The following is a 25,707-nucleotide window of genomic DNA, read 5'->3' on the forward strand; positions in this document are numbered from 1 at the left end:
TGTATTGTTTGAAACATTGTTTGATAGTTTGACGGGGGCCAGGATGGGAGGGGCAGCCTGACTGTGCCCAGCTCCACGGCACAACTTGGAGCCTGCTGCAGATGCGGCACGTGAGTGGGGGCGGATGCAGGGGGCTGCCCTCGGCGACGAGCAGGCTGGGGCACTGCGGCTGGCGGGCGAGTGGAGGCAGCAGCTGCCCGCCGGGTGTGTCGGATCGCCTCAGTCTGCTTCTGGGCAGCCGAGAACTGCTGGGCCAAGTTCTCGACTACGTCGCCAAAGAGGCCGGTCTGGGACACAGATGCATTGAGAAACCGGACCTTGTCTGTTTTCCTCATGTCTGCCAGACCCAGCCAGAGATGGTGCTCCTGGACCACTAATGTGGACATCGCAAGTCCCAGCGAACTCATGGTGACCTTCGTCGCTTTAATCGCAAGGTCAGTGGTGTTCGGAGTTCTTCCAGAAGCACTGGATCGTGACCACCCTCGTGCAGGTCCTTCAGTGCCTTAGCCTGGTGCACCTGCAGTAATGCCATAGCATGTAAGGTGGAAGCAGCTTCCCCGCAAACCACATAGGGACTGCAAGTCAGACCAGACGAGTGCCTACAGGTCCGGGATGTGAGCACTGGATCTCCACGCCAGGAGGCAGCGGAATTAGGACACAATTGCATCGCTACCGCCTTCTCCAGCGACGGGATTCCTGAATACCCTTCGCTGCAACGCCATCGAGGGTGGTGAGGGAGGAGGTGCCCACGGGCCAGTTTCTGGCAGTAATAGGTGCTGTCCACGACTTGGTGAGCTCGTCATGCACGTCCGGAAATAAAGGCACTGGGGTGGGGCACTGAGAAACAGCGCGCGCCACCCCAAGAAACCAATCATCCAGCCGCTAGGATTCGGGAGGCGGTGGGGAATTCCACTCGAGCCCTACCCATTTCACCTGCTGCCTTATTATACTCACGCAGTGATCAGCGGAAGCTGGATGCAATAATTGCATGCCAATGTGCATTGGCTTGTTTAGTTTACACTCGAAGTACATTGGTCTATCGAAGCGATATCCCGTATATTCGTTGGTCACCGATGTGGCGTCGAGACTGACCGACTGAAATGGAACATAATATATGCACTTTTATAGAAGCAGAAAAACAAAGTTATTTACGACCTGTTGAATTGCTTGTAATAACGTTTTAAATGCAAAAGGCACGAGAGTCAACTGTTTCTGTCAGTGGTGAGTTTTAATTTTAAATGTTTGTGATAGTCGAACAAGAAAATTATGCTAAATGTTGTTTTTAAATGTGTTACCACTTGCTTCAGCAACTTACAAATCTAGCAGTCAAATGCATGAGTAATATGTTGTTTATATTTGATTTTAAATTAATGTCTATGAAAGAGTGTTGCTGTACTGTGATGGAGTATCACAATGCTGAAAAAGCTTGATTGCTGAATATTACATTGCAATGCTGAAATTACATGATTTGAAATCAAAATAGTTAACAAAGGTTGTGTGTATGTATGCTTTGTGTACTTTAGCACTGTTTTTTTTTAATGTAAGGGAAACAGGTCAATTTAGCTCAAAGGGAATCATTTAAGATTTTAAAGGGAATTTGAACAGAATCACTGTTTCACGGCTGATCACTGCGATTCACTGAACAAGCCGTTTAACATAAAATCTGCGCTGGATATTAATATCAAAACTATAGTGAAACACTATCAATTAGCACAGTAACAAGATCGGCAGTTTAAGACATTAACTTGTAAGCACAAAACACAAGATACTTCTCTTTTCAATATGAATAAGGCTTTATTAGATAAATCTAAGACATATAAACTAATCTAACACATAAACGCACGCACTCACACATTCACACAAGTTGCAGGAAGATCGAAAGTTAGGAAAAGATGAGTTTAAGAGAATGGAAATATGGAATCCCAAGTTCACAGCAATACTTTAAATTGCATAAACATGAACAACCATCAATCACGTAATTAGCGCTCACACTGAGTTCCTCAATGAGGTTAAAATTATATTAGATACACCAGTAATGGTCACAGTCTGGAGGTAAAGTTACTTGCATCTCCTGTGAAGAAGGAGCCTCGGTGAAAGGGCTATCCCGAGGTCGTTGATTGTCTGGAAGTTCAGTCTCTGAAGTGACGTCTTGGGAAGCCCGTGGTTGTTGGGCGTTGGCTGAAAGTCGTGAGTCGTGTGGGCTGGTTGAAGTTGAACTGACGTTACAAAACTTAACTCAGAACACGAAACTCTCAAACGGAAAAGAAAAGAAATAAAGTTTGAGAGACTAGGTTGTGTTCCTTCTCATCGTGGCATAGTAGTAGCAGGCAGGCACGCTGGAACCGCGCTCAAAGAACAATGATGACTAACCGCATGGCTAAATGCTACAAGCTAAAGCTAGGTAGCAAAGCTACAAGCTAAAAGCTAAGAGCAGGCATGACTAATAGCATGACTGATAGCACGAGCAAGGCTGGAACTAAAAGCCAAATTTCATGGTGTCCAAAGTATTTAAACTTCCTTGTTGGCCACCCCTCAAATGTTGCCTTGACCAATCAGATATGGTCTTGGCTCGGGGGTATCATAAATCATTTGTTTATCTTACCAAGCATGTGGTTCCTGCCCCGCAGGGTCTAACTTTGGACATGATTCCTATAACACGATTATGATATATTTTACAAATAAATGATTGTCAGGACAATATCAAGCAAGAAAATTCGATTATATCAATACTAGACATGACTATGTATCCTATAGTTATCAAAAGACATACACAATAAGTGATTATACATGATAGTCAAATGTGTGGGTTACACATAAATGAATATGGAGTTAAGCAATGGAATGATTCATTTATAGGTCTTTTTGAGTTCATTCTGGTCCATATATAATGTACAAAAAGCAGTTTCTTTGCCATTCTCTGGCAAAGGGACTTTTCTGTGAAGACAAAGGTTTAAAGCCCTTCCCCCTTAGGAATTTCAGTCTGGTTCTGCTGGGTGGGGGAAGTCAATGCAAGTATTTAACTTGATCTCCTGGGTTTACATGTGATGTCCAGCGTTGCATTTCAATCACGAACAATAAATTTGACAATCTCTTCTTCAAATTAAAATTGTCAATAATTGTTCTATTGGTGTTAATGTTGAAAGCTGTTGTGTGAACAAGTTGGTTGGTTGGTTATCTTGCTTGGTTCTTGTGGCACTAGAACTGATTTATGACTTCCTGAGGAGTTCGGCTCTCGTTTCAATGTACACAGCTCTGATAGACTCTTTAATTTGTCTGGTTCGACTCATTTCTGCTACATAAATTATAAATAGCTTCGTTGCTCAAGAGCTACATTATCTTTCTCAACAAGTAGCTGGTAACATCATTCTTTCTAAAGGAATTGAAGCCACAGCTTAACTGTTAATTAGGCCTGGGTTTTGACACAAATTTCACGATTCGATTCACAAGCTTGCGATTCGATTTATTCTGGGTATATATCGGGTACATGCCAAATTATCTCAAATAAAAAAATTCTCTGAACTGATGTAAATTATACATGAGTGGTGCTACATTATTATAAAGTTGAAGGTAAAATTCACTGATTTGTTAGATTACTTGGATTATACATTACTGTCTGATTACAGTTATGAAAAAAAAAGTTACAATTACATAATATTTCTACTTCAATTATTTTTTTATAAATATAAAAAAAAATGGTGGCTGTGATTAAAACTTGATGGATTTATTCAAACACAAACATTAAAGAACAATAACATTTATAATGTTGATGTGATTTTCTGAGGTAAATGTTACTTTACGCTACATTGCTTATAATATGTTATATTGACATCTTTGCGTGGAGGAAACAATGATTGAGCAATTGAGACAGGATATGGATTGTAAAGTTGTACTCTTTCTTTTAACTTCCCTTCGGATGTTTAGTCATGCTTTTTTGTGCTGAAACTGGCATTGATGTGGAGGAGATGATTCATGTGCGCCTCATGCTGCCATGTCTGTTGATCTGAGGTGCTACAGCGATCTGTCACTCCACATTAAATAGCGAGTAAATTGAATACTACAATACAATGGACATAATCTGAAATCTGACTGAGACTTTGTTTCATATTAAAAGTACCATAGCACACTGCTTATTTCAATATATTGGATGGGAAGTGCCCTTCAATCTTCCATCCATTAACTGAAAACAGTTTTACCCATCCCTACTGTTAATGGAGAAATGAGGCAAAACAGTTGTAATGCATACAGTACGTGCACAGCCTCTCTCTCTCTCTCTCTCTCTCTCTCTCTCTCTCTCTCTGGTGTAAATAAACTCCTGTTGAATTACAATGTTCTGAGAATAGACTATTGATGTCAAAATCGATACACTTAACAGATATTTCCGTATTGTGCAGGTGGGAAGCTCTGTTTTGGTCTCTTTATATCAGGCAAACCCAGTTGTGTTCCTCTGCATCCACATTAAAACATTGTGTAGCCTATATATTATGCTCATTTCATAATTTTTTTTTTTTTAAATCTCACGCTTTTCTACTCAATTTTAAACAGTGTTCTTGTATTCAAATTAAGCATGGTCCACTGCTGCACTCTTGCCACGGCGAATGTTTTTTCAAAGATGCCCTTCCATGCTTTTCTGGATGCGGTCGTTACCTGCTGCCAAATGATGGTCACGCTGTCATTGCTGTCTGGGCATTAAGCACGCTTTTGCTTTTATGGACGAGTCATGCTCCCATTGTGGGAAAATGACCGTCTTGGAGTTGCAAACCAGGCTGTGTTTCTTGCAAAGGGGCTGGGTACTCGTGCCTCTAGATCTAGGGTTCCCCCTGGCGAAAGGCTACAGTGGTCTGATGGTGAATAATTATTAGAGGAAACCAACCTCCGAGAGCTCCTCCTTCCGCCGGCAATTCACAGCCAGTGGGGCTGCCAAGAGAACAGACTGGACCCTCTCATGTTGTAACACTTGTATTTTTTGGTGCTCCCCCAATGATCGGATGCCGATCACTGCATCTGTAGGTGAGTCAGACCTTTTGTGAGAGGATTATCCGGCAGCACTGCAACCCTCTGGGCAACCAGCTGTGCTGTATTTGGATATGGAAATAATGCCTTTCCCGGGGTGCCGAGAGCATCTGGCTCGAGCCTTTGCAGACAGTTGAGCTGAAGTTTCTCTAAATGAAAACCATCAAGAGGGTAGGGGACCTGCACACATTTTCAGTCAATGATTCATGCCTAGCTCAAACAACTAGAAGGGTTGCATCCTCCTGGGTGCTAGCTTGTGGCTCCTCACTGACAGATATTTTTAGAGCTGCGGGCTGGGCAACCCCCAACATGTTCACTAGATTCTATAGCTTTTTGTGTGGAGCCAGTATCCTCCTGTGTTTTCACCTAAAACAGGTAGAGGGACCAAGAGTACCTGTGGCACTTTGGTAGGGATCCCATTTCATCAGTCATCTTCAGAACATCTCCATTATGTATTGTAACCCTTGTTCCCTGAGGGAGGGAACAGAGACGTCACATCCAGTCACCACAGCTTCTGTACCACCACTGAGCGTTGAATATGCACTGCGCTTGCTACCTACCTTATACTCATTCTGTGATCAGCGGCAGCTGGATGAAATAATCGCATGCCAATGTGCATTGGCTCATTTAATTTACACTCTAAGTGAATTGCACTGTGTAAGCGAAATCCAAATTTGTTGGTCATCCGACGTGACATCTCTTTCAGGGAATGAGGGTTACATTATTTAACCCTGATGTTCCTGTTTGGTTATATTTTTTGACAACCAAGAAATAATATATATAATAGATATAGATAAAACGGTTATCTCTTATCTCTGAATTATTACTTAAAATGTATATAATTAAGTGAGTAAATATAATTTTGGATGGATTTACTGAAGATCAAATGTAAAATTTACAGACTTTACTTTAGTGTTAAGAAATTAATTTACTGATATCCAACTTTAAAAGTACAGTAGTAGATCTCAAAAAATGGTAACATTAGCCTTATAGCACTGGGAGCAAATGTCCCACCCACCCTGCAATCGCTGTCCAAAGCCATACCCCCTGAAAACATTTATGCTCACCGACCAGTATACCAGAGATAACATTACTACAATTGGCTACATCAATACACAAGACATGCAAAATATGTGTGCGAGGACTGGAATTGGGAACCACTGAGCTACATCATGTGTCATTACCCAGCCAGAATTTTTTTCTACAATACCAGGAATTAAGTAATGTTTATTCCTATAGCACATTTCAAGAGCAAGTGTAACAAAGTGTTTTACATCAAAATAAATTAAAAATCTATTAAAGTAAAAAAACAGACATGACAATTAAAATAACAGATTAGACAAATGAAAGTTTAAACAAGTGAGTTTTCAGCTGCTTTTTAAAAATGTCCACAGAGTCTAGAGATCTCAGTTTCAGAGGAAGAGCATTCCACAGCTTGGGAGCAACTACCGGGTTGTTGATGTTTGTCTGCCATTCTAGCTCTGTCTGCACAGAATGCGTGAATGTGCTGATGACATACATTGACAGGCAGGTAGGAAATTCATTCAAAATGCTCTGACAGAGCATTTTGATTGGACATACATTTCTTGGTCCTGCGTCTTCCGCAGATAACATAAATACAGATAAATATTTAGACCACTTAACTTAAAGGGGCGGTGAAATGCTCGTTTTCACTAAATATCCTGTTAATCTTGAGTATCTATAGAGTAGTACTGCATCCTTCATAACTCCAAAAAGTCTTTAGTTTTATTATATTCATAAGAGAAAGATAGTCTGTACCGATTTTTCCCGGAAAAACACGACTGGCTGGAGGCGTGACGTGTGGGTGGAGCTAAAGAATCACGAGCGCGAGTAGGCTTTTGCGTTGAGAGCGTCTGTGACATTACCGTGAGAAAAAAAAACCATCATCCAAAACAAACCATGGCTAACAGTCAGATTCAGCCGTTTATTTATGATCCAGAATCAGATCCCGAGGCTGAAACTGAACGAGAGCAGCAGCAGCAACAACTCGCTCCGAGCGGGGCTCAAATCCAGGTCTCCGGCATGGGAAGCAGACGCTCTAACAAGGAGGCAGATATATTTTAAGCAGTTTTACTCACCGCCTGCGGTTTCAACACACGATCGTGACCCTTTTTCGTTGGGATTGCATCATCCTTAAGAAATAAACGATACGCAAATCCGTCGTCAAACTGGGCCTTGTTTGTAAAACAAGCATCTTCGAAATGCAGGGAACAAACAAAAACACTTGCACAACTCTGTAAAAATAAACTCCTGCATGGGAATCCAACTCTTTAACAGTGTAAAAAACTCAGTATGCATGAAATAGCATTTCACCCCCCCCCCCCCTTTAATGAACTGCGTCAATAAGGGCTTATAGTCCAAATATGCATATACATGGAGATAAATAGATATGTTTACTCATGTTTATTTCACATTTCTACAGACAGAATCATAATTTATATTCATTTTCCAATGATTTATGCTATCTGGTGATAATTAACTGCTTCCAGCGCTGTCTTTGTGTTTACTCTTCCATGTTCGCGCTGAGATTGACAGAGATCAGGGGCCCCTTTCAATAATGAGGTTCAATCAACTCTGAATTAAAACTTGAACTCTTGAGCTGACTTTCCAGATTATCCACTGGCCCCCTGCTTGGGGAGTGAGAGGTGCCTTCACCATTCCCTAAGAGCAGCTTCCTCTCTCTCTGGGTCTCCCTCAGGGGGCCTTTTGCTCTTCTACTTACTGCCAGGTATTATGGGGCCCTGGACAGGTGGAGCTGCCTGCCTACGCCCAGCTCCATGGCGCTGCTTGCTGGAGGATGCTGTGGAGGCAGCAGCTGCTTGACTGGCAGGGTGTGATGAACCGCCTCAGTCTGCTTCTGTGCAGCTGAGAGCTGCTGGGCCAGGCTCTCGACTGCATCACCTAAGAGGCCGGTCTGGGACTCAGGAGCCAAACTTTGTTGGGGTCCCTCATATTGACCAGGCACAGCCAGAGGTGTTGCTCCAGGACCACAAGTGTAGACTTCACATGACCCAGGGGGTCAGGCCGGGGTGGAGATTTCCACTCAAGTCGTACCCTCTCAGCAGCCTGGGTAAGCATAGCCTACATCTCCTGATCCAATTCAGGCTTTGCCACCGCCTAGAGATCAGCAGCGCAGCCGAACCCTTGAGTGCGCTGAACGCGTCGCACACAAGGCAGTTTGCTAGGAGCAAAATGATGCTGTCGCTCGGCCCTGAAGTGCAAAGCCTGTATGCTTGATAAACGCATGCCAGTGTGCATTGCCATGTTTAGTTTACACTCGAAGTAGATTGGTCTCCCTAAGCAGATCCCAGTTCAGTGGATGTTTCATCAATAATCATGTTGTTTGCATTCACTCAAACTGATTTGCTGAAATCAAAACAGGCAGAGGCAGAGGATTTTTAAGCCTTCCTCAATTGGCTACAGTGTTGTTGTAATGCTTAAATATAAAAATTAATTTGAAATAACATAGTTAATTAAAGTAATTTTAATATTTGGGATTTAAGAAAAATCTGTGGCTATCATAGCATCAATAAGTTATTTACAATGATTTGTAAGATTATTTTCAAAAAATGTAATTCATCTTAAATTTTGTCTTAACAAATCAGTAATAAACATTCTTAAGAAAGTATTTTTGGGAAAACAAAACAATCTTAACTTTTTTCTTAAAGGGTTAGTTCACCCAAAAATGAAAATTATGTGATTAATAACTCACCCTTATGCTGTTCCAAACATGTAAGACCTCCTTTTATCTTCGGAACACAGTTTAAGATATTTTAGATTTAGTCCGAGAGCTCTCAGTCCCTCCATTGAAGCTGTGTGTACGATATACTGCCCATGTCCAGAAAGGTAAGAAAAACATCATCAAAGTAGTCAATGTGTCATTAGAGGGTCAGTTAGAATTTTCGGAAGCTTCGAAAATACATTTTGGTCTAAAAATAGCAAAAACGACAACTTTATTCAGCATTGTCTTCTCTTACGTGTCTGTGTGAGAGAGTGTTCAAATCAAAGCAATCTGGATATTCGGTTCATGAACGAATCATTCAGTTCACCAAATCGAACTGAATCGTTTTAAACGGTTCTCATCTCTAATACGCATTAATCCACAAATGACTTAAGCTGTTAACTTTTTTAATGAGCCTGACACTCCCTCTGAGTTAAAACAAACCAATATCTCGGAGTTAGGGGTGCTCCGATCACGATCGGCCGATCGTTAATGCGCATCTCGTCAGTAAAGCCGGTTCTCTAATCAGCTGTTAATTCCATCAGGTGCGTGATTTCACATAGAGCAGCTGTTACTACACAGAGCCGTTGTTAACTGAGAAGATGTGCCAATAAACGCTGAAAATGAAGTGAATTTGCGCATCTTCTCTATTAACAATGATTCTGTGTAGTAACAGCTGCTCTATGTGAAATCACGCACCTGATGGAATTAACCGCTGATTAAATAACCGGCTTTACTGACGAGATGTGCATAACGATCAGCCGATCACGATCGGAGCACCCCTACTCGGAGTAATTCATGTACTCAAACAGTACACTGACTGAACTGCTGTGAAGAGAGAACAGAAGATGAACACTGAGCCGAGGCAGATAACGAACAATAGACTGACTCGTTCACGAGTCAAGAACCGTTTCTGTCAGACGCGTCTGATTCGTGAACTGAGGAGCTGATGATACTGCGCATGTGTGATTCAGCGTGAAGTAGACCGACACACAGAGCGTCTGAACTGAACTGATTCTTTTGGTGATTGATTCTGAACTGATTCTGTGCTAGTGTTATGACCGCGGGTAAACCGAAAGCTTGAATCAAGGGCAATCATCGCAAATGACGCCATTACGTCGAGCGCAAAAGAACCGGTGAACCGTTTTCTTCAACCGGTTTATTGAATCGAACTGTCCGAAAGAACTACTAGTGATCCGAACACCGATGCAACCGGTTCTTCACTCGTGAACGAGTCAGTCTATTGTTCGTTATCTGGCTCGGCTCGGTGTTCATCTTCACAGCAGTTCAGTCATTGTACTGTTTGAGTTCGTGCATTACTCCGGGATATTGGTTTGTTTGAACTCAGAGGGAGTGTCAGCCACATTAAAAAAAAGTTAACATCTTAAGTCATTTGTGGATTAATGCGTATTGGAGATGCGAACCGTGTAAAACGATTCAGTTCGAGTTGGTGAACTGAATTATTCGTTCGCGAACCGGATATACTGCTTTGATTTGAACTCTCTCTCACAACTGACACGGAAGAGATGACAATGCTGAATAAAGTCGTCGTTTTTGCTATTTTTGGACCAAAATGTATTTTCGATGCTTCCAAAAATTCCAACGGACCCTCTGATGTCACATGGACTACTTTGATGATGTTTTTCTTACCTTTCTGGACATTGACAGTATACCGTACACACAGCTTCAATGGAGGGACTGAGAGCTCTCAGACTAAATCTAAAATATCTTACACTGTGTTCTGAAGATAAAAGGAGGTCTTACATGTTTGGAACAGCATAAGGGTGAGTTATTAATGACATAATTTTCATTTTTGGGTGAACTAACCCTTTAAGTAAAAAAATAAAAATAAGAAAAAGGCAATCTGGGCCCATCAAGTTTGGATGCTTAAGTATTTCTAAATCTCTCTCATTTACATTTATAACTTCATGTATTAAGAATGTACATTCTTTGTCTGTTCCACACTGTGGGTTCTGAGATTCTATCCTCTGTTGTCTTTCAGACAATCTCTGTGTCTGTATCAGTTCTGACACTGAGCTGCATAGCCCAAGATCGCTGGTATGCTATCTGCCACCCCCTTAAGTTCAAGAGTACTGCCAAAAGAGCCCGCAAGAGTATCGTTCTGATCTGGCTGGTTTCCTGCGTGATCATGATTCCACAAGCCATAGTCATGGAATGCAGCAGTCTGCTCCCAGAGCTCACCAACAAAACCAGTCTGTTCACCGTGTGTGATGAACAGTGGGCAGGTAAGAAATCCTTTTACTACTGCAAACTCTCCTATCAAGGCACAGTGGGGCTATATACCATTTTAGACAGGCCATTTATATTTGCAGTGTGAGTGTAGAGAGATAGTAAGGTTCAAGCACTTATCGACAGCAACCTGTAGACAACAGTTTGTAACTGAAATGGTCTTCTCTCCACAGCAGTTATAATAATGTTCAGTTATAATACACTTAATCAAAGATTTTAAGAAAAAAAGTTGTGAAACAACATGTCTAAACTCTTAATGTTTTGAGAATTTTACCACATTTTTTGAGAATAATAATATTTTATAAGAATAAATCTTAACATTATGAGATTAAGTCTTAAATTTGAAAACTATTTTAATCTATGCAAACTGAATACACTGTAAAATAAATAAATACATATATACTGTAAATAAAATAGCTAATCAATCGTTTCATTTATGTAAAACACATGTTTATATTGGTCTAATAAAAATGTGTTATTTCTGGTTTAAACATGTTTTGTGCAATTTGACTAAAAACAAATAACACTATCCAAAGTGGGCAACAAAGGATAATAAAAGAAACAGTACTGTTTATATAATATTATTGATTGACACCGTAGCAGAACATGTACTGGTCTGATTTACTGATTGCAGAAATTATTGTGTTTTCTTTCTATTTTATGTTGTTACATAACAGAAAATATTATGCATTTTAAAAAGACTTCAGAATAAACCTTAAGTCTTTAATCAGAGTAAGCTAAATTAAACTGTCTAATAAAATGTTTTACTTTTATCTGGAAAATTCTACTTTCATATATATAATAACTAATTTATGTTTTGTTTATGGTGAAATTAAGTTATATACACAATATTAGTTATACTGTACTGTGTTTTCATATAAATTGTATAAATGGCAGTAAAACCATAATTTCCTCATTTATGTTTTAGAATTAGACCCTTCTTATCAACATACTGTTATGAATAATGAACCTCTCATAACGGCAGTTGTTTATTCATTTTTTTTTTTTTTTTCTTTTTGGTAAATTCTCCTTTCAGTTTTATAAACTGTGAAATTTGTCAGAAGCAGCACTTCCAAGTCAATAAGGCCCAAAGGCAATTTTGTTTCCTATTTCTCCCAGTTGCAGTTCCATGTTGAACTGCATGTTGCTAGAGTAAAAATGAATCAAACTCTTGTATGGATTCAAACATTTATAGTTCTGTGCAGCATATTCCCTTAAAAAGATTAAATCTGTTTGCTCTGATCATGCCTTGATGAACAAAAAGACACCATGACAGATGAAAAGACATCAAAGGCACAGAGTGGCTCCCTGATGAGAAACGTGGGCTGTCCCCCCTGATGAGTTCTCACAATGGCCCCCAATGAGTCAGTTATGCCACAATGACAGCAGTCTATATGAAGAGAAGATGAGGGCCCATTTGACGGTTATTGGGCCAAACAGTAATCTCCATTGAGGCAATTTGCTGGACAAGCAGATAACCTTAGATCACCTTTTGCAATATCCTTCAAGTAGAATTTTGTAACAAGTCAAGGACTTAATTGCAAGGTTACGATTTCTGTTAGAACAACAAAGCGAATGAGGTTAAAATTCTGATTAATAAATAAGAATATTTCAATGAGAATAGAATAAAAGAGTTAAACTTGTCCCCGACTTCCCCTATATTAAATACATAATAAAGTAGACTTGGAAAGACTTTTATTTTTATCTTAATATCACATTCTTGAAATTTGTAAGTCTTGAAATTCTTGAAAACATGCAGACTTAAGTTTTTGATGTTTTTGAACATCAAAGTGCAGGGAAGTTCATATTATATATAACATTAAACACAATTAATAAATGTATTATTTAAATTATTAACTAAAAAGTTTGCATAAACCATTTGAACTAAACATTTTTGCCCGATCCAAGATGCCATCTTTGATTTCACCTCATTGTATATGCCTTAGCACTATAAATATAAGATTAAAGTGAAATAAAAAGTGGATCTCAGAAATCGACATCTCCACTCTTTTGGGAGCTGTCAACATTAAAAATCTCTTAAAAGAGTCTTCTCAATAATTCTCTGACTCTCCAAAGACTTTGATGCTCTGTCACTATTTCTGAACTGCTCTCTGTAGGCTGTAATGAATCAAATATGTCATGAAGCTAAAAGTATGACAACCAATGCAATTTTGGCCCTTTGTGATGTCGTGCTGCCACTACAGGTCACAGGCTTGGATCTAGCCAGAGGTGTTTGAAAAAATCACTGTGCTCAGAGCAGATGTCGAAGGCAATAAATTCAACCAGATTTGCTAAAGGTCTCGTTGTCATTGCATGCTAGAATACCACTTTATAACGTTCTCCCTGGGGTTGCAGCACAATTACTGTGAGAAAACCCAGCTCTACTAAATATTACAAACCTGGGCTGTCAATCTAAACAGCATGATATGCTTTTGAAGAAATTTGGATGAAGTTTGATGAAGTTGGAAGCGTAATTTTAAAGACCCACATTGACAATAAGACTGCCAAGTGCTTGTTTACTGCATATACAGCATACACAGGACATGATTGTTTATTTTTACATTCAAAAACCTATTTTGAGAGATAACCACAGTGTCTCAAGTCTCTAACAGGTCTCTCTGTGATAATGAATAGATGATTCAAAACACATTTGATTTATGTCTGCATTACTGTTTGTTATCATATGTTCTCATTTGCTGCTTTTCCTAGTAGAAATTAAGTTCCGAAAATAACATTTCTTCTAGCTGAAAGAAAACCCCCCAAACCCCGCCCAATTAGCATGTCCTTAATAGTAATGCTGATTGTATGTATATGTGTGTGTATGTATATGTGTGTGTATGTGTGTGACCCTGGAGCACAAAACCAGTATTAAGTCGCTGGGGTATATTTTTATCAATAGCCACAAAAAAAAAAAAAAAAAAAAAAAAACATTGTATTGGTCAAAAATATCGATTTTTATTTTATGCCCAAAATTATTAGGATATTAATTATAAATAATTTTTATAATTTAAGATATATTAATATACTATAATATTAATATTAGTTAATATAATATTAATTTTAAATTATTTTGTACATTTTCAATTTTATTTTTGATTAGTAATATGCATTGCTAAGAATTCATTTGGAAAACTTCAAATGCAATTTTATTTTTCAACCCTCACATTCCAAATTTTGAAATAGCTGTATCTTGGCCAAATATTGTCTGATCTTAATAAATAAATCAATGTAAAGCTTATTTATCAGCTTTTAGATAATATATAAATCTCAATTTAATTTTTTTTTTATACTTTAAAAAAAAAATACTCAGAACTGGTTTTGTGGTCCAGGGTCACACACACACACACACACACACACACACACACACACACACACACACACACTCACACACGCACACGCACACACACACACACACACACACATAATAAATATATATTTTTATTAATAGTGCTAAAGTATTAGCTGATATCAAGCTTAGAACTGATCTAATTTAAATTGTTCAAGAATTAGTTTATAATTTAGAGATTAGAGATTTTAAATCTGTTCTTTATTTATGTATGGTTTCAGAAGTCATGAAATATATAGGGACTATTTTAATAATATTTTAAGCTCAAAAGCCTCAAGTCCAAAGGATGAGCTTATATTTTTATCTCTTCTACTATGAATTGCATTCAAATGGTTCATTCACATAAAACCCAGCATGAATATGCCTTTTCACAATTTTGAGCAGTGGATGTAATTAGATTTAATATCATTATATTGAACATAATATAGAAATGACTAAAAACGTTGAAATCGATTTTAAAAGGTTAAATAATGTCCAAGCCTGATACAGTACATTCGGTTCATAGAAGGTTCATGAAGGGGGAAGTCTCTGCTAAGCGATTAGGTTCAAGTTGAAATCATGGATGCTGATTAGTCAATACAGCATTCTTATTATGCAATGTTAATACAATACATATCCTTAAATGTACTTAAAGCTACATTGACCTTTCCTAAAAACTCTTTTCTGCTTTTAGTTACAGAATGCTATGTGCATTTGACTGATGTTGTTTGATTCTCTCTTTTGCAGATGAAATCTACCCTAAAGTCTACCACACCTGCTTCTTTATTGTCACTTATTTTGCTCCCTTATGTTTGATGGTCCTGGCATACATTCAAATCTGTCATAAACTCTGGTGTCAACAGGTATGTAAGTGATCTTGACACCCAACTGCATTTATAAATGACTTTTCTTTTCTTGTTCTGTCTATCTGTCTCCTGCCTAAATGCACAGCTGCATATTAAGGTATCGTTATAACCAAGATGGAAATTAGCTGACTAGGTTTTGGATTTGGTAGTGCTAAGTATGGTTATAGTTACCAACTGCACAAATCTGAAGTCTTTACTTGTGTATTTTGTTTAAAATGTGGCTATATGAACACAGTTTAACGGGTGTAATTTGCTGATCATGATCCATAGCACACAGTGCTTTATCCCTGAGCAGATTCCTGGAACCTCATCAGTGCTTCAAAGGAAATGGAAGTCGCTGCAGTGTTCCGCCCATGCTGTAGGTTCAGGAGAGTCAGTGAAAGTGAGAACTAGCACAGTCTCAGCAGAGATCAAACAGGTGAAAGCCCGACGGAAGACGGCACGCATGCTGATGGTGGTGCTGTTCGTGTTTGCACTCTGTTACCTTCCCATCAGTGTTCTCAACATCATGAAGAGGTACGCACTCTGAAATTTGGCAGAGGTAGTGCATGTGCTTATTATAATACAATTATACTTACACCTCCTCCTCAGTCCCTGTGTCTCAAAACATATGTCAAGAACATGGCTTTATAATAAAAGTAAAAGAAAACAAAAACTGGAAATTTCTCATATAGACAACACATCTTATTTTTTGGACCATTCATGTTTTGGGTTGTGACACAATTCTAATGCATATTCATGAGGATTGTTTTGTGGAACTGTGATCCACATTAGTTCCCTTTTGAGTGGAACTCAGTGCCGCATCATTGTTGATGCTATGGGAATGCATCTGCACTGGCTAGGTTCTGAAGCAAGTGTGAAAACACATCATGAGCCGACCTTGATTGGTTCAATGTATTATCAGGTGATGTAGCATGGAACGTCAGCAAAACCATAAGATGGAGCCAAAACCCCTGTTGTGTTTGGAATGGTATACTATCATAAAACTCCTATTATACTGCAGTATTAAATGTATATACTGTGAATAGTATGTGCATATTCTGAATGCATGGAATTTCTGGATTACCTAAAACATTTGCTGAAATTTGATATATATTATAACAGTATATTTGAGACTGTTTCCCACAATGCAACGCAATTGTGACATTTCATCTTTAAAAGCGAGAGTTAGTAAGCCATAAATTGTACTGTACCTTAATCTATACGGCATGTTTCTGATGAAGTCAAATGACGTCACTTTTATCGATATAGCGCTTTATAGAGTACAGATTGCTTCAAAGATAATATAATATAATATAATATAATATAATATAATATAATATAATATAATATAATATAATATAATATAATATATAAATAACATAAAGGAAAATGTAAAAAAAAAATTATGCAAACAGAAATCAGTTCTGCTGTACAGCCGCTCTAATAATGAGCCGCATTTCCACTGTCGGGCCAGTGCGAGCCAGGGCTTAAAGCGGGCCGGGCGGGGCTCATAGCCCCGGGCCAGTAGCACCGAGGCCAGAGTAGCGGAGGGTTTCCACAGTGGAGCTTGAAGCACCACTGCACGTCACTAAAACACGCCCTTTACACGCCTCTCAGAACAACGTCATGCAACCTCATTATTTCACCATCAAAGAGAAGTCATCAGAAAACTAAGAAATAAGTCACTGGAACATGCGCGATCACAAAAAGAAACTGATAAAAGCGGCCGTTTGTTTGCATGCTTTGTTATATATTCAAATTCAAAAGCATGGATGTTTTAACTATAGAATAAGTGATACAGTGATCATATTGATTTAATTTCTCAAGACTCAAAATTAATCACACATAAATACACTTTCTATTTTATTTATTTATTTTTAACGCGTATGAAAATAGCCTGCTTATTCAGTCGAGTCTGTTTCTGTTTATATGTAGTCACAGTAGCCTATACTTCACATTATAAGAATGAATGATAATATCTTTATTTTTTTATAAAGGCTCCCGAACAAAAACATTATTATATTTTTATGATAGGCTACGTGGAGCTAAACTCTCGAGACGAGGCTTGTGACAGATAATATAAGTTAGCCTACTAAATAATTACACGATTGTGATAGAGAATAAGAAGCTGACGTCTGATTTCTTCAAGCTGTTATATTTACCATGTTTAATGTTAATGCCCAGCGTGCATAGTCTTTTACATCGCTTATAAATATTTTTGCCTTGTATGGTGATTATAATCCACATTGGATCAAGTTATTTCAAACACTCGCTGCTGACTGAAAGTGAGTTTTGAGCTTGACGTATTTAAAAAAAAAAGTGTTTAATGCTGGTGTTAGCTGTTATCTTTCTGTTATGATCCACAGCGCAGACTGTCTATTTTTATAAAAGCTCACGAACAAAAATCATTATTGTATTTTGATGATACGCAACGTGGAGCTAAACTCTTGAAACCAGACGACAGATAAAATGTTAACTTACTTAATAAATACACACTTGTTATAGAGAATAAGAAGCTGATGTCTGAATTCTCCAAGTGGTTGCATTTACCATGGTAATGTTAATGTTTAGCGTGCATAGTCTTTTACATCGCTTATAAATATTTCTGCCTTGTTTAGTGATAATAATCCACATTGGATCAAGTTATTTCAAACACTTGCTGCTGACTAAGAGTGAGTTTTGAGCTCAACTGATTTTAAAAAGTCTTTAATACCCGTGTTAAAGCTGTTATCTTTCTGAAATGATCCGCGCTGGCGCTCTCCAGACACGGAGAACTCCGCCTTTGATCGTAACCCCTCCTCTAGCCCCAGCTGGCCCGCTTTGGCCCAAGGATTTCGTCGGGCCAAAAAAAACAGGCCGTTGGCTCCGAGGAAGCCCCGACGAGGCACGATCAAGCCCCGGAAGTGACAGTGGAAACGCGACTGGCCCTGGCACGCACTAGCACCCCCGGTCCTAGCTCGATAGTGGAAACACGGCGGTGCTCAGAGGCTCACTACCTCGACAGAGGTCTCTAGTGCAGCTAATACGCTCGTCCCCTGCTGGTCCGCCGCTTCAGGGCACTGAGCTAGTGGCTCTAGGCGCACCAAAGGCCAGTCCCGCGAGACTGGTTCCCTTAGGAGGTCACATGGCAGTGTGGGAGCCCCTGCCAAGTGTACTTCACGGGGGCCTCCCCCGAGCAAGATCTGGTCTAGTCTTCCTAGCAGATGACATGGGTCTAAGGACCGTCGTTTTTAGGACACTTCAGCTATGAGAGTCCTGATGCTGCAGCTCAGGACCTCGGAGGGCAGGCCCCTCTGGGGAAGAGTAGTGTACACCGCATTACACGGTGCCCGTCTCTCCTCAGTGCCCTCAGGAGATCGATCAGCCAACCCTGGCGGTGTTCCAGGGCACAGCAGTCTCCAGCAAGTGCTTCTCTCAGTTACCGCTCGGAAACATAGAGATGCTAAGAGGCTCGCGACCTCCTGGGAGGTTTCCAGAGCAGCTAGTTCGGTCGCCTCCTGCCGGTGCCGAGCTAATTGCTCTGATGCCACCAGAGATCAGTCTTGAGAGGCTGATTCCCTTAGTAGACTATTTAGCAGCGTGAAAACTACTCCCAAATTTGTCTCAGTGGGTCCTGCACACTGTAGTGAGAGGCCACAGAATCCATTTAATGGAACAGAAGTAGACTCTCTCTGAGGACGGAGGCCATCGAGGTGGTCCCTCCTTGGGTTGCAGACTCAGGGTCCTATAGCCGGTACTTCACTGTTCTGAGGAAGGATGAGGTGTTGTGTCCTTTTTTAGATCTGTGCTTTTTGAACAGCTCAGTCAGGGGACTGAAGTTTAGCACGCCTGCACAGGCTAAGTCTAAGGACTGGTGTGTCACGATCTATCAAAAAGATGCACAATCTCCATCCTTCTTCATCTGAAGTTCTTGAGCTTTGCTTTTGGGGGCAAAAGCCTACTAATACGGATCTTTCACTGGCCTTGCACTCTCACCCCACACTTTCACGACTCAACCACATTGACGATTGGTTGATATCAGCTCAATCTGAGCAGATGAAGGTTCGGCACCGAGGTGTCGTTCTCACTCACATGAAAGAGCTGGGGTTAAGACTTAATGCCAAGAAAAGTGTGCTTTCTCCAGTACAGAGAACCACTTATCTGGTCATGGTGTGGGATTCGACCATGAAGCAGGCACGTATGTCACCTGCTCGGATCGAGTCGATCCTCACTGCAGTCACGAGAGTGAGAAAGGGCCAGTCACTCACTGTCAAGCAGTCACAGAGATTGCTGGGTCTGATGGCAGCTGCGTCCAACGTGAATACTATTGGACTGCTGTACACGAGACCCCTACAGTGGTGGCTCAAGACCAAGGGGCTATCCCTGAGGGGAAACCCACTTCGCATGTTAAAGGTCACACGGCACTGCCTACGTGCCTTGGATATGTGGAGCAAGCCTTGGTTCTTGTCTCAGGTCCCAGTGCTGGGAGCTCCTTGTCGGTGCATGGTGCTAGCGACGGACGCGTCCCTCACCGGCTGGGGTGCGGTCATGAGTGGCCACCCTGTCCGCGGTCTGTGGAGTAGTCGCCATTTGACATGGCACATCAACTGCCTGGTGATGCTGGCCATGCTTTGTGCACTTCGTTATTTTCTCCCAGACCTAAGAGGTCACCATGTGTTGGTGCACACCGACAACACAGCGATGGTCTCTTACATCAACCAGCAAGGAGGACTGCACTTGTGTGGGCCTAGGACGAATTCCTCTTGCTCAGAGCAGTTCACATTCTTCAAAGTTCACATTATCTTAATATGGGAGCAGACATCCTGTTGAGGCAGGGGCTGAGTCCCGGGGAATGGCGGTGATGAAGCAGAGTTAAAGAGGTTGGCCAGACTCGGGTGGATCTGTTTGGGACTCAAGAGATATTGCACTGTCCCCTCTGGCTTCCTCTCACTCATCGAGCTCCACTGGGGCTGGACGCTATGGTACAGACATGGCTGAGGCTTCATCTGTACATTTTCCCCCTGATTGCTCTGCTCTGGGAGTTCTGGAGAAAGTACGCCAGGACGGAGTCCGGCTGCTGTTAGTAGCCCCATTCTGGCCAGGCCGGGAATGGTTCCTGGGCCTGATTTCTCTTTTTGACGGCACTCCATGGGAGGTTCTTGTCAGGAGAGATCTCCTCTCGCAGGCGGAGGGTGTGCCCCCGCATGGAGCTTAGAGGCTGTAGCCGAAAACCCTGCAGGTCAGCGGCGATACAGCAACCATGGCGACGGGACGGGGTGTCTTCATTCCCTTCTTCAGGGAACGAGGGTTACCATACGTAAACGAGACGTTCCCTTTCAGTCGGTCACTCTTGACCCCACGTCGGTGACCGATGCAAAATGGGATCTACCAAAGCGCCATGGGTGCTGCCTCTTCCAGTGCCCTGTGCTAGTCGCCTGCACCCCTATTAGGTGTAGGCTGGGGCTCGGAACAAGTAGTTCCACTCACCATTGTCAAAGCACTACCTCACTGGGTGAGATTGGATAACACTGGGAAATCGTACCCGTTCCGCTTGGAACAGGGATGCTGCGGAACCCATCCTTCCTGAAGGAGGTCTCAGGGGCAAATACACATATAGCATCCATCTAGGAGTTTTCCGAAATTTGAGGTGATTAAAACACTCTTGGGAAGGCAAGAAGTATGCCGGGGAAACATGGGCTTTAAAGGCCATACCGTGGACTATACACATAAGAGTATCGCTTAGGTCTCAATATGGAACATGGCCTTCCATGGTTCTCTTTCATGGTTCACTCTGGAGCAGTTTAAGCAAGCCGACACTAACCGGGGCCTCTCAGTGCCACTACCAGTTTGAGGTGAGAACAAAGGAGAATACCGGTTCTACACGAAGGCTATATAACCTAGTGAAACTGTTAGGGGTCGCCCTGACCACAGTTCTACAAATACCCGTCAGCAAGTTGCCACGAGCCAGCACCCAGGAGGATGAAACACTTCTAGTTGTGTGAGCTAGGCATGGATCATTGACCGAAAATGCATGCAGGTCCCCTACCCTCTTGATGGTTTATATTTAGAGAAAATTCAGCTCAAATGGGCCCTGCTGTAGTGCTCTGAGCAATATAAGCAAGTCCCAAGAGAGTATTGAGGAGGTCCATGTTGGATTTAGCCACTAGGATTTGGTCACCTAGAATCTCCACGCCACATCCAGGGGCCAGACATGATGTTTCCAGAGGTCTGGACATGGGTTACACAGGGTGCCCCGTTTCTGAGTCAGTAGATCCTTCCTCAGAGGAATCTGCAAGGGAGGGGCTGTCGAGAGAAGCATTAGATCCGGGAACAAAGTCTGAGTGGGCCAGTAAGGTGCCACAAGTCAAGTCAGGTCACCTTTATTTATATAGCGCTTTAAACAAAATACATTGCGTCAAAGCAACTGAACAACATTCATTAGAAAAACAGTGTGTCAATAATGCAAAATGATAGTTAAAGGCAGTTCATCATTGAATTCAGTGATGTCATCTCTGTTCAGTTAAATAGTGACTGTGCATTTATTTGCAATCAAGTCAAGGATATCGCTGTAGATGAAGTGACCCCAACTAAGCAGGCCAGAGGCGACAGCGGCAAGGAACCGAAACCAGTAGTTCAAGCCAGTTCTCCTCTGACCAGACGAAACCAGTAGTTCAATTCCAGGCTGCAGTCAGATTGTGCAGAAGAATCATCTGTTTCCTGTGGTCTTGCCCTGGTGGTCCTCTGAGACAAGGTCTTTACAGGGGATCTGTATCTGGAGCTTGTCCTGTTCCAGTTGTCCTGGTCTCCGCTGTCTTTCAGGGTAGTAGAGGTCCTTTCTAGGTGCTGATCCACCATCTGGTCTAGATATGTACTGGATCCGGGCGACTGCAGTGACCCTCTGATCTGGATACAGACTGGATCTGGTGGCTATGGTGATCTCAGAATAAGAAAGAAACAGACAAATATTAGCGTAGATGCCATTCTTCTAATGAAGTACCAAGTACATAGAGTGTTATGGGAAGTGTTTCTGGTTCCGGTTTACCTAATTAATGCAGCCTAAAAATCATTTAACGGATTTGGATATTAAAAGCATGTTAGTGTGTTATGTGTAAGCCAGGTTAAAGAGATGGGTCTTTAATCTAGATTTAAACTGAAAGAGTGTGTCTGCCTCCCGAACAATGTTAGGTAGGTTATTCCAGAATTTAGGTGCCAAATAGGAGAAGGATCTGCCGCCCGCAGTTTATTTTGATATTCTAGGTATTATCAAATTGCAAATTGCAAAATGAGTTTTGAGAATGTAGCGTACATAGAGGATTATAATGTAAAAGGAGCTCATTAAAATACTGAATTGCAAAACCATTCAGGGCTTTATAAGTAATAAACAATATTTTAAAATCTATACGATGTTTGATAGGGAGCCAGTGCAGTGTTGACAGGACCGGGCTAATAGGACCTAACTGATGACGAAGAATTCACAGAGCAACCATCAAGTCTTAGACAGTGTTCTAGGTAATTACAAGCAGAGTTTTTAGGTCCTATAATTAACACCTCTGTTTTTTCAGAATTTAGCAGTAAGAAATTACTCGTCATCCAGTTTTTTATATCGACTATGCATTCTATTAGTTTTTCAAATTGGTGTGTTTCACCGGGCCATGAAGAAATATAGAGTTGAGTATCAATCAATCAATCATCTTTATTTATATAGTGCTTTAAACAAAATGCATTGCGTTAAAGCACTGAACAACATTCATTTTAAAACAGTGTCTAAATAATGCAAAATGATAGTTAAAGGCAGTTCATCATTGAATTCAGTTATGTCATCTCTGTTCAGTTGAAATAGTGTCTGTTTTTATTTGCAATCAAGTCAATGATATTGCTGTAGATGAAGTGACCCCAACTAAGCAAGCCAGAGGCGACAGCGGCAAGGAACCGAAACTCCATCGGTGACAGAATGGAGAAAAAAACCTTGTGAGAAACCAGGCTCAGTTGGGGGGCCAGTTCTCCTCTGACCAGACGAAACCAGTAGTTCAATTCCAGGCTGCAGCAAAGTCAGATTGTGCAGAAGAATCATCTGTTTCCTGTGGTCTTGTCCTGGTGGTCCTCTGAGACAAGGTCTTTACAGGGGATCTGTATCTGGGGCTCTAGTTGTCCTGGTCTCCGCTGTCTTTCAGGGCAGTAGAGGTCCTTTCTAGGTGCTGATCCACCGTCTGGTCTGGATACGTACTGGATCCGGGTGACTGCAGTGACCCTCTGATCTGGACACAGACTGGATCTGGTGGCCACGGTGACCTCGGAACAAGAGAAAAACAGACAAATATTAGCGTAGATGCCATTCTTCTAATGATGTAGAAAGTACGGTGTTATGTGAAGTGTTTCCGGTTCCGGTTTACCTAATTAATGCAGCCTAAAAATCCTTTAACGGATTTGGATATTAAAAGCATATTAGTATGTTATGTGTATGCCAGGTTAAAGAGATGGGTCTTTAATCTAGATTTAAACTGCAGGAGTGTGTCTGCCTCCCGAACAATGTTAGGTAGGTTATTCCAGAGTTTAGGCGCCAAATAGGAAAAGGATCTGCCGCCCGCAGTTGATTTTGATATTCTAGGTATTATGAAATTGCCTGAGTTTTGAGAACGTAGTGGACGTAGAGGAGTATAATGTAAAAGGAGCTCATTCAAATACTGAGGTGCTAAACCATTCAGGGCTTTATAAGCAATAAGCAATATTTTAAAATCTATACGATGTTTGATAGGGAGCCAGTGCAGTGTGGACAGGACCGGGCTAATATGGTCATACTTCCTGGTTCTAGTAAGAACTCTTGCTGCTGCATTTTGGACTAGCTGTAGTTTGTTTACCAAGCGTGCAGAACAACCACCCAATAAAGCATTACAATAGTCTAACCTTGAAGTCATAAATGCATGGATTAACATTTCTGCATTTGACATTGAGAGCATAGGCCGTAATTTAGATATATTTTTGAGATGGAAAAATGCAGTTTTACAAATGCTAGAAACGTGGCTTTCTAAGGAAAGATTGCGATCAAGTAGCACACCTAGGTTCCTAACTGATGACGAAGAATTGACAGAGCAACCATCAAGTCTTAGACAGTGTTCTAGGTTATTACAAGCAGAGTTTTTAGGCCCTATGATTAACACCTAGTATCATCAGCATAACAGTGAAAGCTAACACCATGTTTCCTGATGATATCTCCCAAGGGTAACATAAAAAGCGTGAAGAGTAGCGGCCCTAGTACTGAGCCTTGAGGTACTCCATACTGCACTTGTGATCGATATGATAGATCTTCATTCACTGCTACGAACTGATGGCGGTCATATAAGTATGATTTAAACCATGCTAATGCACTTCCATTGATGCCAACAAAGTGTTCAAGTCTATGCAAAAGAATGTTGTGGTCAACTGTGTCAAACGCAGCACTAAGATCCAATAAAACTAATAGAGAGATACACCCACGATCAGATGATAAGAGCAGATCATTTGTAACTCTAACGAGAGCAGTCTCAGTACTATGATACGGTCTAAATCCTGACTGGAAATCCTCACATATACCATTTTTCTCTAAGAAGGAATATAATTGCGAGCATACCACCTTTTCTAGTATCTTGGACAGAAAGGGAGATTCGAGATTTGTCTATAATTAACTAGTTCTTTGGGGTAAAGTGGTGTTTTTTTATGAGAGGCTTAATAACAGCCAGTTTGAAGGTTTTGGGGACATATCCTAATGACAATGTGGAATTAATAATAGTCAAAAGAGGATCTATGACTTCTGGAAGCACCTCTTTTAGGAGCTTAGATGGTATAGGGTCTAACATACATGTTGTTGGTTTAGATGATTTAACAAGTTTATACAATTCTTCCTCTCCTATAGTAGAGAAAGAGTGGAACTGTTCCTCAGGGGGTCTATAGTGCACTGTCTGATATGATACTGTAGCTGACGGCTGAATGGTTGCAATTTAGTATTGCAATTTTGCAAAGTAGTTCATAAAGTCATTACTGCTGTGGTGTTGGGAAATGTCAACACTTGTTGAGGCTTTCTTTTTCGTTAATTTAGCCACTGTATTGAATAAATACCTGGGGTTATGTTTGTTTTCTTCTAAAAGAGAAGAAAATTAATCAGATCTAGCAGTTTTTAATGCTTTTCTGTAGGATAGGTTACTTTCCCGCCAAGCAATACGAAGTACCTCTAGTTTTGTTTTCCTCCAGCTGCGCTCCATTTTTCGGCTGCTCTCTTTAGGGTCCGAGTATGCTCATTATACCATGGTGTCAAACTGTTTTCCTTAACCTTCCTTAAGGGTAAAGGAGCAACTTTATTTAAAGTGCTAGAAAAGAGAGAGTCCATAGTTTCTGTTACGTCATCAAGTTGTTCTGAGGTTTTGGATATGCTAAGGAATTGTCTTTTGTGGTAGAAGTGATGGTTCTTCCATACATACATACGTAACAAGAAGTATAATTTACAATTTTGGCTATATGAAGTTTGCACAGAACTAAATAATGATCTGAGATATCATCACTTGGCTGAATAATTTCAACACTAT

General features: G+C 40.8%; 1 protein-coding gene across 1 annotated transcript in view; it reads left to right on the top strand.

The window, feature by feature from the left end:
• Nucleotides 1–25,707, top strand: part of LOC113113132 (orexin receptor type 2) — a 75,267-nt gene that overhangs the window by 43,140 nt on the left and 6,420 nt on the right. The window contains exons 5-7 of the mRNA XM_026279313.1: nt 10,755–10,998; nt 15,075–15,190; nt 15,489–15,709. Of these exons, the coding sequence (XP_026135098.1) occupies nt 10,755–10,998; nt 15,075–15,190; nt 15,489–15,709 (581 nt within the window). The remainder of the gene's footprint in view (nt 1–10,754; nt 10,999–15,074; nt 15,191–15,488; nt 15,710–25,707) is intronic.

This window comes from Carassius auratus, chromosome 13 (assembly GCF_003368295.1).
Source record: "Carassius auratus strain Wakin chromosome 13, ASM336829v1, whole genome shotgun sequence".
Taxonomy (NCBI): Eukaryota; Metazoa; Chordata; class Actinopteri; order Cypriniformes; family Cyprinidae; genus Carassius; species Carassius auratus.